Source organism: Carassius carassius, chromosome 13 (genome assembly GCF_963082965.1).
Source record: "Carassius carassius chromosome 13, fCarCar2.1, whole genome shotgun sequence".
In the NCBI taxonomy this organism is placed as follows: domain Eukaryota; kingdom Metazoa; phylum Chordata; class Actinopteri; order Cypriniformes; family Cyprinidae; genus Carassius; species Carassius carassius.
The window spans coordinates 14,111,249-14,127,265 of record NC_081767.1 but is presented as its reverse complement, the minus strand read 5'-3'; the positions used below and the strand labels follow the sequence as shown (position 1 = coordinate 14,127,265).

The window sequence follows — 16,017 nt, the reverse complement described above, 5'->3', positions numbered from 1 at the left end:
AATAAAAAACAAACGGTCTAATCATAGACTGTAAAAAATGAGCTACACATGGCACTTTTATTTTAAAAACCGGATATTTTATTTATAGTTTGATTACGGATATTTCACGTCATGTTCGAATGCATATTCGAATATCGAATAAAAAGTGACAGCCCTAATTGACAGTTGAGTGCACTATATCAGCAAGGAGTGAATGAAATAAAAGGAAGGAATTTAAAAAACTGTTGTGTTATACACTGTGCATCAGTGAATCAGAGCTGTCACAGAAACAACTGTTTGTTCTAACATACACCTTTACATGCTACTTGGACTCGTCATCAATGATGAACCCGGGGTCAACAGCTGTTCCGGGTCTTTAATTAACAGACACCCTTGCTTGGGCGACCCTGCCGGGGTGATCAATCCCTGGCCTGTGTCCCCGTGCTACACCATGGATCTCCCCTCCGGATCCACAGCCATTGTAAGGCTTTTTCGGCAGCCTCAGAGATGTTCTTTATAGCTTGCCTGCACAGTTTTCCTTTAACTACAAGGATTTTGAGTGTTTGGTGCAATGACTGTCCAGCGAAGCCCCGGCATCCGACCTCCACTGGCTCACTCCGTGCCTTCCAGCCACCGCTCTGGCACGCCTCCACCAGCTCCACGTACTTAGCTCTCTTGTGCTCATTTACCTCCTCCAGTCTGTCTTCCCAGGGTACTGTTAGCTCCACTATACCAACTGCCTAGTCGACTCAGATATTATCACAAAGTCTGGGCCAAGTGAGGTGACTGTGATGTATTTCGGGAGCTTGAGCTGCCTTCCCAGGTCTACTTGAAGATGCCAGACTCTTGCATTTGCGAGGAGACCCACTGTGGAGTGTGGTTGCTGATATGCCTTCTCTCCCGCTCTGACAAAGGAGATGGTTTGCTTGGACGGATGCTGACACTTACTGCTCTGGATTGCTGCAGTAATTGTATCTGCCATACACCGAACTGATAAGGAACTTGATACGCAGTGTTTCAGAGGTCCACAATTCTGCCCAGGTAATCTTGTGCTGCTTGGCATTTTCCCACCTAATCCAGGCACCTTGCTGTTGCATACCGACCATCTTGGTCAGGCGGTCTTCCACCAACTCTGTCCGCACCTCATCCTGCACCAACTGACGCTTCTCCCTCCCTCTTGCTTTGTCGTAACGTGGATTAGGAAAACTGCCCAGGCCTGCGCGACCCACTGCCACATTATCAACCAAGACACCATGCCTCAGCCGTGCCTCCGCTCTGTCCATCGCCACCTGAGCCTGCCACTTCCTTCCCATCTTAACACAGATTCCAGCTGAAGAAACTTTAACATCGGATGAATCTCTATACATCAAGACTTCCCTGATACGAGTGACCTTGAACTCCTCGGACAAGTTGCTGATGGAAAGCTGCAGCTTGGTGGAATGGCCGTACAGGGTGATGTTACTCAGGGACTGTGGGAGCACCAACCACCTCCTGAGGAACTGACTAACCATTCTCTCTAATGCTTCTACCATTGTCATGGGTACCTCGTATACGAGAAGGGGCTAGAGAATCCTCGCCAGGATTCAGTGCTGGTACATCCAGGTTTTGTACTTTCCTGGAAGCCCTTGTCGACTGCAGTGAGCCAGTTCCTTATGTCGTTTCTAGTTTGTAGGATAACCGTTGTGTCCTTCAGGGAGCTTCCAAATATCTTCCCCAAGCTCTTAACTGGTCTTTCGGTTACTGATGGAATTTGTGACCCCTCCAGGGTAAAGTGGAATCGGTTGGCCACTTTGCCTTTCTTTAAAACCAGGGACCTGGACTTGGCTGGGTTAAAGCTCATCCTTGCCCACAGGATGAGGCGTTGGAGACCCTGAAAAAGCCATCTACAACCCGGAACTGAGGCTGCTGTCATGGTAAATTCATCCATGAAGGCTCTTATAGGTGGCTGCCGAGTACCAGATCTAGACAGGGGCGGACTGGCCATCTGTGTGATCTGGAGTATCACAGAACGGCCGGTACTCCAGGACGGTCGGCGGGCCGGCCCACCACGCACGCAGTCATCACCTCATTCAGACTATAAGTCGTACCTTAGTATAAGTCGCATCAGTCCAAAATACGTCATGACGAGGAAAAAAACATATAAATCGCACTGGATTGTAAGTCGCATTTATTTAGAACCAAGAACTAAGAGAAAACATAACTGTCTACAGACGCGAGAGGGCGCTCTATTTTTTCAGTGGTAGACTACAGGAGCACTGAGCACGATAGAGCGCCCTCTCGCGGCTTCAGACGGTAATGTTTTCTCTTGGTTCATTTCTCTCGGTTCATGTCAAATTATAATAAATAAGTCGCACCTGACTATAAGTCGCAGGACCAGCCAAACTATGAAAAAAAGTGTGACTTATAGTCCGGAAAATACAGTAAGTATGGAACAGAGGAGAAAGAGTTACTTGCTAGGGATGATGTTAGGAAGTGATATTCAGGTTGCTACATTTTTAATGATTACAGTAGTTAAAACAACTAAACTTCAACATTTTAGCTGTAAAATGCCACATGCAGTAGCTAATATTAAGAAATATTTTGTGCTTTTACTTTTAAAAATGTTGGTAACGTTACAGTTAATGCTTACAAACTTTGAATATTTTGAATACAGAAGTTACATTTGTAATGGTGTATTTTCATTTAGATGTGGTATTATTATTTGTGCAGTAAGATTAACTCCGCTCAACTTGAAATTTCTTTTTAAGTGCGCCAAGTCAGATAGTCACATCCTAGAGTTTTTTTTTTTGTTTTTTTTTTGTCAAACCACCCTCAGAAGAAGACAAAATACCTGACAGTACAGAGAGTGTTTAAGTTGAGTGTTTAAATAAACAGTACACTAAGATGGCGAAGACAGACTGTTGTCGAGTTTCCACGCCGATTGCTTTGGGCCGGGTTTAGTCAAAGTCCAGGGCCGTTTATATTCCCAGTCCGTCCCTGGATCGAGACAAAGAGCCTCTACACTACACCTCTGCTGATTTGATGATCATGTTCATGGCTAGAGCGAAGAGTGGTACTGAGATTGTACAGCCTGTAATAATTCCCTTCTCTAGCCATTGCCAGTCAGATGTCACCGTTCCTGAAGAAACTCTCCCGCTGAAACTGCTGTAGTAATCTAGAAATAAATAACTTAAGAAAATTAATTCATAGTGACTTTAGTAATTATTCATACCTCCATGCCCGCTTGGTAATTTAATTGATGTTTATGATATTAATCCAATGAATATACATTTAATATTCCATGGTTAACCTCTGTGTTTATAAAACTAACATTAAGTGTACATTATTGTATTCTGTATGTACTTTATTTTAAATATATTTTAACTCATTTTTAAGACAATGATCATGTGTTTTTAGCTCCATTACATGACTGTTATAATCGGATGTTTAAAGAATATTTTTTCACATTTATTTAATTCTGACCTAATATCTGACCACAGCTGTTTATCGTGACTTTTCCTTCAGTAAAATTGGGTATCAGCAACAGCTTATTATGTTGGTATTCCTCCTATGGTGGACCATATGTTGAATTGGGTTTATTGGGTAGTGGAATGTTTGAGAAGTCATATCCAGTAATATAGTGTTTACTTTGATATGTGTCTGTCAGTGCAGCATGAATTGCCGTTAACATAGTCCAGCCTTTCTAGATCTAAATCAAATGTTTCAGATTTGACCATAATTAAAAATAAATAAATAAATAAATAATTTTCTTTTTTTTTTTTCGTATACCCTTTAAATGGTAAAATGTCTAAAATGTGTAAATGTCTGTTTTCAGGCAGAACATGGGGGCCTCAAATGAAGGCACATTATCTTTGTTTTTCCGATCACTGCTACCAAACTTCAACCTCCAGGTGAGTGGATGCATCACTGTATGTCCAAGCACATAATTTACTTCAGTTTAAAAAATATTTGGCGAGAGAATTCAAATGGTTCTCATTATCACATAAAATAAAAAAATGTGTGTAAAATGTAAATGAGCCAGATTGTAGTTTAATATTCATTCCAAAGTGTGTTGAATAGAATGCTCTTCTTGGGTGGAAAAACAGAGAAAAATGATTCAGAAGAGTTAATGGATAGCGTATGTTTTACTCATTTGATATCCTGTCTGAAAATAGAATGAGAACTGGAAAGATGGCTTATTTAAAAAAAAAAGATTTAGTGAACAAACAAAAAATTAGGTTTTGGCTTTACAAATCAGTTTGTTGCTTCGATATTTCGTTCATTCATGTGGGCACCACTGAAATGTCCCTTTTTATCTGATTGGTCAAACCGGCAGAATAAGAGTTGTTACAGAACACTGCAAATTCCTATATTAATAAACTATTGTCGTGATGCAAACTGCCACTCACTGTAAACTACGTCTGATGTTTTACTTATTATTTCTGTATCTAAGAACATTGCATCTGTTTTTCCATTTCCCACTAATAATGAAAATAATTTGAATAAAAGTCAAATGTTTAATGAAGTTAATGAATATAAAAACTAATAATAAACATTGTCATGATAGCTTGATGTCCATAAAAGGTCACATTCGTCTTTTAAATGTGGCATGAATTGGGAAATAAAATTTTCCTTGATCACTTGACATATCAGAGGTCAAAAGGTAATATAAAGGCACTGTAAAAACGTACCCTAAGTTAACACTTTTTTTAGTCTAAAACATCTTATATTTAAGTCAAGCTGCCAGAACGACTCGTTTCGGAGATTCTCACATTATAACATCATAGTGCAGCAAAAGACTGCCTCTGCAAAAGATCAATGCCAATGTGTCGACTATATTGGATCAAACAAGCTTTTATCATGTGTCAATAAATGTTACTTTGTCAGGTACAGCTAGTTTGAAATGTGCTATTTATGTTTTAAATGTTTTAACCTACATGAAAAAGCATAAAGTTTCTTTTGTCAACAGTATCTGTAGTGTAACAATCCCAAAAGAACAAGGCCCTTTTACTGGACAAACTCATTTATATGGGCATCAATAGCCAAGAAGACACTCCACACAAAAGTTTAATACAAATATACAATTTATAAAATCATATCCATATTAAAATCCCAAGAGAGAGAGCAGCAGGTTAAAGTAAACATGACATACAATTTGTACAATTTATCAAGAATGTATTTGAGATTGGTGACGGTCCACAATAAAGTAACTTAGGACAAAAGCGGGCATCAATGAGGAGGTTAATGTAATAAGCACAGTGTATCAAATAAAATTATTTATTGTGACCACCCAAAATGCACAAACCTGGTTTGAAATTGTTAATAGAGTTGCTCATCTGATCTTGCTGTTCATGAAGCAACTCATCCAGACCGGATCTGATCTGGACCAGTTCATTAAGTGGGTCGATACCTTTTTCAAAATGAGTCATCTGGCCAAAACTAACTATAGAAATATTTAAAATGGAGCTGACAAATGTTATATAGACTAGATTGCTCTTAAAGCTTGAATGTTCCATATGTCTCCCTTTATTAATATTAATAAAACATGAAATCATTTAAAACTTGAAAAAATCTAAACTGATCCATTTAAGCCAGCGAAAATTAAACACTATAAAAAGTAGGTAATTACTTAAGGGTGCTCCGATTGATCAACTATGATCATAATCAACCGATAATCACTTTGGGATGATTGATCGACGGTCTCTAAAAAGGCAGATCTATAATGGTAAAATTTACTCATGCTGATGGCTTTTTAATTTATTTGAATTTATTTATTTATTTTTAGAATAATTGTAATCTATATTTTTGAAGCAAAACAAATATAACTTTTTAACTGCAGGCAGATGTAGGCCTATATTATTCAAAATATTTTATCATTACAGATATTTGGATCGTCCCTTATTCTGTACCTTATTTCCTTAAAGAATGAACACTTATTTTATACAAGAATAAAAATTTTAAATAAAGAATAAAATAAATAATCTCAATTAGCCCTTATTTTCCATTTCTGAAGTTAACTGGCAACTCTAATGATGTAATTATCTTTAGACTCCCTGACAGTGGCACCTTGCTCAAAAAAAAAAAAAAAAAAAGAAATCCCTGCTGTAGGGGATATGCGAGCCATTAATAGATTTAAAAAAGAAAAACGTGGGTACTTTAAAATCTCAAGGAGTTTATAAGTGCAGTGCATGTTAAATAGCCTAAATGAACTTGTATCTTGTATAGTATCTGAATAACTAGATTGCATGTTAGCATAAAACTTACAATATAATTAGATTTTTTTTTTCTTTTTTTTAATGAACAATTCCTGTATAAAATGGGACCTCAACCTTTATATGAAACATTTTTAAATCATCCACAGATGTGCAACGTGGAGGCAGGTTGAGCGCACAGTGTGAATGTGATGCACAATGTAATTTTCAGATGCAATGGAAAAAAAATTTATAAAAACATATACAAAACTTGTAAATAGTTAACAACATAGCCTAGATTAAGCCCATACTCTGTTCCTAAGTATATAATGTAATTTCTTTTTTAACCCACAGTGACACATTTTAACTGATCAATTGCCTATTTTCGTTTGCTGCATGTTTTTTGTTTTTTGCAAGAGGGAAAAAAAAGTTGCATTTTGTTACATTCAGAAATTATAACGGCAGGCCTAATAATGTTATAGGCGCCAACATGATATTTTTAGTTCCCCTCATTTTACAACAAATCCTTTACATTTAACAAATGTATCAGACATGTATCAGGACAATAATTAAAAATGTATAATATAAATATAATTGCAGTATATATGATGCTTAGTTATAAAAAAAATAATAATAATTTAAAGGAAACATAAGGTAAGGTTGGGCTTTCTCATTCTAGAGAAATCCAAATGTTTCCATATTTGTGATGTTGCCCATTTGAAAAAAGGCTTTGTAGTTCACGCGTGTTTCAGTATTGACAGAAAAAAATCATAATGAACAAAAATATGCCAAAGTGGACCGCTGCTAGCGCCGCATGTTACAGTGAACGGCTGCACTATTTCCAATGAATGGTGCATCAAACAGCTGAAACAGAAAATACTAAATTTTTGGTCACACAAGGCATAACTGTTAGCAGTTAGAAAAAAAAAGAATAATAACAGAATTAATAAGAATTATTTCTAAATGCTGGACTGTTCTCATTTCCCTCTGCATATGGAACCTGAAGGTTTTTTTTTTTTTTTTTTAACCTGTTTAAAAATGTGTTTCACCGATTTCGGAGACGGTCAGCTCCACGCGATCAGCGGGAGCTCAGTGCTCATGTATCCGCCTAGAGCAGTTTCAACTCGGCTAGTCCTTCTGACATTCGCCGCTGGCTCTGATGTCTCTTTAGTGGCTAAACATAAAATATAATAAATTTTGGGTAAATCTAACAGGTAATCTTTGGTCTGTATTCAATTTCTCTATATGTAAAAATTACAATAAAAAGAGGCAGTTGATATAATATTTAGTTTCATTGTAATGGATGTACAGTAGGAGGACAAGCTAAATGGGCTTTACCGCCGCACATACCGCCGCGGCGGTGCCGCGGCATTAACTGAATTCAGTCGCGTGTTAAAATAATTCGCTTAACTACCGCCAGGTGGCGCAAAGGGACGAATTTTGAACTGACTGTAATAATAAAATGACGGTTTGTTAACTAAGATGAAAGGACAAGTAAAACATCAATAGCATTATATTATAACATTTTAACATCCTTAAAAACAATTATAAAATTTAAAGTAAGAGTTAATTTAAAAACGTGGGATAGTCTTAGGCTACAGTAAAAATGTAAAAGAAAGACCTTTACACAAAGTCTTACTGCATGCTATTGTCATTAAACAGTCATTACTAGGTATATATATATATATATATATATATAATATAAACAAACCAGAATAAAAATGTTCTAATCTGTGTGTGTGTTCCTATATATATATATATATATATATATATATATATAGGAACACACACACGGAATAAAAAAAATATATTTTCATTCTGGTTTGCTGTTAGCAAAAATAAATAAATAAAATCCTTCAAGTTCCATATGAGGAACGAAATGAGAACGGTCCAGCATTAAGACCGCACTAACAGCAATAATTCTTATTAACTGCTATTGTTCTTGATTTTTCAAACTGTCTCCAATTATGCCTTAACTGTGTGAGCAAAAATTGAGTATGGTATATTTCAGCTGTTTTATGCGCTGGTGCCTCACGCGCACATATTCATTGTAAACAGCGCAGTTCAGCATGAGCAGCGGTCTACTGTGGCATATTTTTGCTCATTATAATATTTTTCCGTCGATACTGAAACACACGTGAACCACAAAGCCTATTTTACCTAATAAATAATAGTTTAGCTGCAAATACGCAACATCACGAATATGGAAACATTTGGATGTGTGCAGAATGAGAGAGGTAAACCCAACAGGTAAGCTAAGTGGATATACTGTATATCAATTTTATTGAATTATTTATTTCATGTTTATCCCATTTTTTTTTATTGCATATTAAAATTTAAGAATAAAAAAATCCTCCTACCCCCTAAAAATTCTCTTCACATTCACTTGTGCGCTCTTGCGCAATATACCTTCCTCTTGCATTGCTCAGTTGTGGACGAAGTGTTTGATATAAAGGTTGCTGTCCCATTTTATACATGAATTGTTAATTTTTTAAAAAATCTAATTATTTTGTTAGTTTCATGGTATAACATGCAATCAAGGTCTTCTGTTATTTAGGCTATATTTTCACCCGTTTAAACTTAAAATTCCATGAGATTTTAAATTCAGTTTAATAGTATTAAAAATTCAGATTTAAACTAGTATAAAAACGAATTAAATTGCTTAAATTATTTCTATAAGTTAAAGTAGCCAACCATAAAAATGTGTTTTCGACTATTTCATCGTATTTTTTTACAGTCTGATAACGAGCTGTATTCGTTTTCCTTTTTTTGTTTATTATTATTTTTGTTTTAGTTTATTGAAAATAAATTGGCTAAAATAGAAGCAGACACGTTTAAATTAAAAACCACAGAAACATGACTAAGTCTTGAGGGAAATATAGGTTTTATTATTTTTATAAATCGCAGATCTCAAAGATGAACGTCTTAATATGATCGCACATTAGAAGTGTTTGGTGAGATAAAATGTGCACGATATCATTAAGCAAATCTCTTCGCCATCGTCACTCTTTATTATTAAGCAGGAGTTTACGTACAGTTAATACATGTGCTACATCTTACTGATACTACGGTCTTTCATAATTTAGCCCCGGGGCCAGTTTAATACCGGGTTTCGGTACACATCCCTATTTATACCTGACTTATATTTTTTCCTCTCACAAACTTTTTTAGCGTGTTTAAAAAAAAAAAAAAACATGCAGCAAACAGAAAATAGGTGATGAATCCGTAATAATGCAACCTATAGACGACTTATATATTTTTTCCTCTGACAAACTTAATTTATTTTTTAGCGTGTTTAAAAAATTAAAAATAAAGAAAACATGCAGCAAATGAAAATAGGCGATTAATCCGGGCCTAATCTAGGCTATCCAGGGTTTTTTTTTTATTTTTTATTTTTTTATTTTTTTATTGCATCTGAAAATGACTTTGTTCATCACATTCACTTCACGTGCTCTGGTGCAGATCAGCCTCCCGTGATGATCAGCAGTGGACAATTTAAAAATGTTTGATATAAAGGTTGCTATCCCATTTTATACAGGAATTGTTCATTTAAAAAATTATATTGTTAACACAAGTTCATTTAGACTATTTAACATGCACTGTGACATTTTATCCTTTTTTACTTATAAACTCCTTGAGAATGTAAAGTTAGTTTAATAGTATTTAAATTCAAGTTTTAAAATAAAGGTTTTAATTGCTTAAATTATTTTTATTAATTAATAATATGTTATCATGTTTATTCTTGTAGAAAATATTGTAGATAATTTGTTATTATCATTATGGTATTGTGAAAATAATAATATGGACTGCTAGAAAATAATGAATACAGAGTGTAGTGCTACTGAGTGCAGGCAAGTTTCAACTCAGTAACATGAAAACACACCGTTCCTCAGAGCCAAAAAACAGACCGAATTCAGTTCAGCTGGAGGGGGTTGGGTTTTTTGGGGTTAGTTATGTATGGCTTGTGGGGGTCGAGATAAAGGTGTGAATCTCTTGCTCTTTCATATGGACAGTGTCTTTTGAGGCTTTCACTTGCTGAACCGGTTTATATAGGTCTGTTGTTTTGGTTATACACTAAAAAATGGTCTGCCCCCACGTACGATTTTTCTAGTTCTAGTCATTCGTTTGTTATATTCAACTAATCAGAGGTTTATATTAAATTTACATAATCAAATCTTAATATATTCCACGCTCAAGCACATGCAAGTTTGCAACAAAGCACAAGCAGAAGTAGCATAATAATCGTGAAAAATGAGACATTTTAATTATTTATTAATAAACAAATGTTTTCTTGTCAGCTGCAAGATGAAATTCACAGTGCTGGCTCTCTCCGACGAGAGAAATGTAACATTCACAGATTACACAATTAGTTTTCGTTTAAAAAACATTTCAAGCTTTCTGTAGATGTTTTAATGTATGTGATCAGGGCCGGCGCAAGCTCAAATGCCGCTCTAGGCAGAGCACGATCGTGCCGCCCCAACCTTAAACTCACAATTAGGTATCCTTAAGATGCATGTAAACAAATTATTATTATTTTTTTTTAATCTAGAAAATTACACTAAAATAAAAACGTGGTTTTTTTTTCATACTGAAACGTGAAAAAAGTACACAATGCAACAGCTGCATATAATTTCTGTTGTATAATAGATAGTGTACAGAATAAAAATAAACATATGCACACAACTAGCTTACTTTTCAGACGTGTGCCTGTCGGGCTTTCGCAGCGACAAACGCTTTGATTGCGTCCTCGAGTTTAACTTGTACTTTGGAGATAATTTTTAATCAGTTTAAGCTTTGAGAAACCGGGTTCTCCAGAGCTCACAGTGACGGTGAGAGTGAGAAGCACTCTCAATGCTACAAAAACATTTGGAAAAATGTATTCCATCCCTTTTTCACAGATGAATTGAAGGGCATCCAGTGGTTTAGCTCCAGCAACCAGGCATCTGCCCAAAGCAGTCAGCTCTTCGAACAATTCATGCTCATCAACGTCCCGCGAGTCTCCATGAGTCAGGGCCTTTTCCAGTCTCAAGCAATCCTGAAGAACTATTGTATTCTCCTTTTCTTTGAGAGATGCGATGTCATTTTAAAATCCAAATACGCGACCATGGTCTCGAAGCAGCAAAAAGCGCTCTTTCACGGAGGCGATGAATTTCAAAAAGGAGTCTCGTTGTTTCTCATTTAATAGCGGTCGTCTTTTGTACTCATGACCAGATAGCCTAATTTGATTCATTTTGACATTTTTGAATATGAATTAAAGTATTTTGCACGCATTTACTAATAGAGCGCGGCCGGGCGGGAATTTATATTCTAAATTTAAAGTGATTTTAAATTTATACTAATGTAGTGGGTAAAAAAAATGCTGCTGATATACGTGCGATAATTGTAACATAATGTAAAACAAACCAATAAATTAATAATTCATTCTCTCTCTCTCTCTCTCTCTCTCTCTCTCTCTCTCTCGCCTTCTCCCTTTCTTGCCGCCCTTTTTGAGCTGCCGCTCTAGGCGGCTGCCTAGTTTGCCTATAGGCATGCGCCGGCCCTGTATGTGATACACCACGATATTATGTTAATTAAAAAAAATTATAAATTCATTGTCAGGAAAAAAATAAAGTGATGAGATGGCGCCTCCCTGTCATTAATGCACATTAATAATTTTTGCACAAACACTTGAATATGAGCGTCGTGGTTTTCACTCGCTCCAAGAGTCATCACGTAAACATGTTAAACTTATTTAGCTATAGCTTGATCAGAAGGTTACAATGACTGCAAGAGTCGAGCGGGATGTTAAGAGTTTGTCTGTTTCTTTTACTGATTATTTTCGGGTTAAAGCATGATTTAAACAGATTCACACGCAATCGCTTTCGCAATAATGCATTCAAACAAATGTAATCTTACAGTGCTACTACATTATCAGCATGCTATCTGATTTTGAAATCTTGAAGAAGTTAATCGATCTGTTTAGATAAATAACTGACAAAAATGTACTGTTATTTTCATCACAAACAAAATGTTCACAGCAGAAAGCAGCATTTAAAGATTTAATGCTTACAACGTTATTAGTTTGGTATGTGATATAGGGAAAAAAAAGTTTACACAAAATAGCTTAAACCACTTTGAAACTCTCTTGTTATTTTTTATTATTCTTATTTTATATGCTACGTTATGCACATAACATTTCAAACATACTGAAATACTTTATCCTTGGAGTGAAGGCGGAGCGTGTTTCTGGTATTAGTGCACGCGGAGGGGAAGTTGTTGCTGCTCACAGACTCTGCTGCGAGTGAGAGAGACGTTTCACCTGAAGAAATGAAGACGACCACGGGAACAAAAGCACAGCACATCCGCAAAAAATCAACCTGCAGCAATGCTCGTTGCTCGACTCGCCAAGCTTTACTTTTATAGGTCGCATGGCAGTAAATAATTCAATAATATGACCATGCAATCAATACAGATATTTAATAAAAACATTAAAACAAGCAGGGCTAAATAAAACAATAAAAAACGCACGCCAGGTCTACACCGGACACATGGGTTGGGGTGATCCAACAAAAGACAACACAACACAGTGATGGATACACTGGACACGCTCCCCATCAGTGAACTGATGCTCGTTCTGTTTATGATGAAATGTTCTGACACTGTGTTCAGATGATTTAACACTATAGTGTGATGTCATCAAGTTTAGACACACTTTTCGCTGTGTGGCACGGATGACAACTCTCGTTTGACTGCTAAATGAATGATAAAGAACTGTTAAAACTTGTTTTGTAAAATTTCTTCGTCATTTGAATATTGATTTAAAAATCGGTTTAAATCATAAATCCGTTTTTTTTCTTTTTAGGCCATATGCTATTGCCCAACTTTAAAAGCAAGTAAAGAAGGCTCCCTTTAAAATCACTTAAGTGGTCAATTACTAAAGCTATTTTTTACATCTTGTGTATTTTGTTGATTATAATGAGAGAACTTGAGTTTAATCGTGAGGACAGTTTATTAATCCGTCCATTTATTCGAGTTTCAAAGATTTAATCGTGCAGGTTTAATTTTATTCGTTTCTTGTTTTAGGCTAATTAGGCATAAATAATGGGAACGAAATTATACAGTGCTTCACGTTTAAACATGCAACAATTTCTTAATCAGTTTACAGACAAATGTTTTTTCCCCAATAAGTTAAAGGACAGGTAACGAATAACAAAAATGCATGTTGTTTTATTAAAGGAAAAAAGTATTTATATTGAAAATATAAATTAAAATATAGGCATAATATATGAAAATATTGACATTTTGCATATTAATCCATGTAGCCTACCCCCCTAAAATAGGCTAACACTTTTAATGCTCCGATGCAAAGTAAACCACGATTTCTTTTGAATAATATAACGCATAATTAATATAATATAATACTACACACCTTTTAAATGTGTCAAATCTAAAATATGGTTTAATACCATGTAGCTTAGAGAAAATATAAGCACAGGCACAGGCTTGACATTTATCCTGCTTGAATTCATTCTAAGAAATGCACATAACTTCATAAGTACCAAACTTTTGTCTTTGGATATTAAATATTAAATATATTAAATATTTTAACTACAGTGTTTTTCTTTCATTTTCCCTGACTGAAGCCATCAAATCTAAAACATCAGTGAGGCAAAACTGACGTCTATTAGCGAAAATGTGCTTTGATGTGCTTGTTTGATGGATAATAACTTGTGATTTAAGATTTAACTTGTGGTTAAAATGCCACTCAGCGGTCAAAGGCTGCAAATGCACTTTATACCGCCGCCGCAGCGGTAAAAAGGGCCTTTTGAATGTCTACTTAGTGTATATATACATTTACCTAAACTAAGTACATTTCTGTGGCTATTATTATGTTTAAATGTAAATGAAAGGAGGCAGTGGTATTTGATATCCTATTTCATTTAATTGTAAATATACAGTAGACATGTGCCGGTATTCGGTAATGCGATATATCACGTAATTAATATGCATGATATTGTTATCATGGGCACTTCTAAATACCTTGAATAATTGTATATTACAAAATATTCAGAATTTGGAATGCATTTTAAGAATACTATTCCCATTAACTGGTCAAAATGCACAACACAGCTGTATGCTGCTTGAAAGATGCGTGTGCGCTCTTATGTAAACAAGCACATGGAGGAGCACATGGAGGAATACGTGAGAGACACGCTGAATGAAAAAAAAGCACATTCACTCTTTCTAAAATGTATTTAAATAGCCATTCAAATTTGTGGATTTGCTATAGTGTTCATCACAGCGCCAAATACTTAAATATTTATACTTAATAGGCTATTTATTTTCAACCTTTTTTTTTAGGGTTTCATTAGTTAACTTGATAAACATTGTGTGTTTGCGCACGCAAGACAGACATGCTCTTCATTCATCTCACTTCACTATAATTAAAAATAACAGTGTCACCATGCAGATAATCTTGGTTTATTATTGTGTTCAAATGATTATCTTAAATAGGCTTTATATATATGTTTTTTTAACCTGTAAAACTGAACTGCCAGTGAGCATGCTGCTTTTTGCTGCTGCTTTGATGAATAGCCTACATCAAACCAAACTTATAGCACTGATCATAATAGCACAGTTTATTTCTCAACCTCTCATAAAAATGAATTGAACAAAAACTATTTCTGTAATAGTATACAACTTTTTAAAAGTTGTTTCTTAAATATGAACCAAAGCACGATCATACATTATCGACGTCTTACTGTCATTATTAGCCCTTCATGGAACCAGTCTTACATGTACTCTATAGCTAATTGTGAATATTAACCATCAGTTTTGCACACGGCAAAGCTAAACTAGACCTGATTTTAGAGCTTTCCATTTCAGACAGAGCTCAACATTTTCCTGTTCAGGCAGATGAGACGGCAAGTGTATCTTGTTTTTCTATCTAACAAATGTAACAACATTTTATTGATACTGTGAGTGCACACAAAAATAACGGTAGACCATTTATAATTCAGAATGAAGTATTCTTATCTGTATGAGCAAAAATGATGGCTTGTTTCCACTGAAGAACAAAAATGACAGCTTGTTTGCACTGAAGAACAAAATTAAGTGATCGTGCTGGCACCTCATGCATTAAGCGTACTTCAGCTTCCACTCTCCACACAAACGCTTAGATATATGCCTAACAGTGCACTTTTATTTAGGTTAAATGTTTAAGCGAACATTGTACTATGCTTTAAGTCTTTAATATCTACAGTCGTGGCCAAAAGTTTTCAGAATTACATAAATATTGGAAATTGGAAAAGTTGCTGCTTAAGTTTTTATAATAGCAATTTGCATATACTCCAGAATGTTATGAAGAGTGATCAGATGAATTGCATAGTCCTTCCTTGCCATGAAAATTAACTTAATCCCAAAAAACCTTTCCACTGCATTTCATTGCTGTCATTAAAGGACCTGCTGAGATCATTTCAGTAATTGTCTTGTTAACTCAGGTGAGAATGTTGATGAGCACAAGGCTGGAAATCATTGTCAGGCTGATTGGGTTAGAATGGCAGACTTGACATGTTAAAAGGAGGGTGATGCTTGAAATCATTGTTCTTCCATTGTTAACCATGGTGACCTGCAAAGAAACGCGTGCAGCCATCATTGCGTTGCATACAAATGGCCTCACAGGCAAGGATATTGTGGTTACTAAGATTGCACCTAAATCAACAATTTATAGGATCATCAAGAACTTCAAGGAAAGAGGTTCAATTCTTGTAAAGAAGGCTTCAGGGCGTCCAAGAAAGTCCAGCAAGCGCCTGGATCGTCTCCTAAAGAGGATTCAGCTGCGGGATCGGAGTGCCACCAATGCAGAGCTTGCTCAGGAATGGCAGCAGGC

At 35.6% G+C, this 16,017-nt stretch overlaps 1 protein-coding gene across 1 annotated transcript in view; it reads left to right on the top strand.

The window, feature by feature from the left end:
* Positions 1–16,017, top strand: part of tcf25 (transcription factor 25 (basic helix-loop-helix)) — a 241,747-nt gene that overhangs the window by 206,035 nt on the left and 19,695 nt on the right. The window contains exon 17 of the mRNA XM_059564786.1: positions 3,794–3,869. Within this exon, the coding sequence (XP_059420769.1) occupies positions 3,794–3,869 (76 nt within the window). The remainder of the gene's footprint in view (positions 1–3,793; positions 3,870–16,017) is intronic.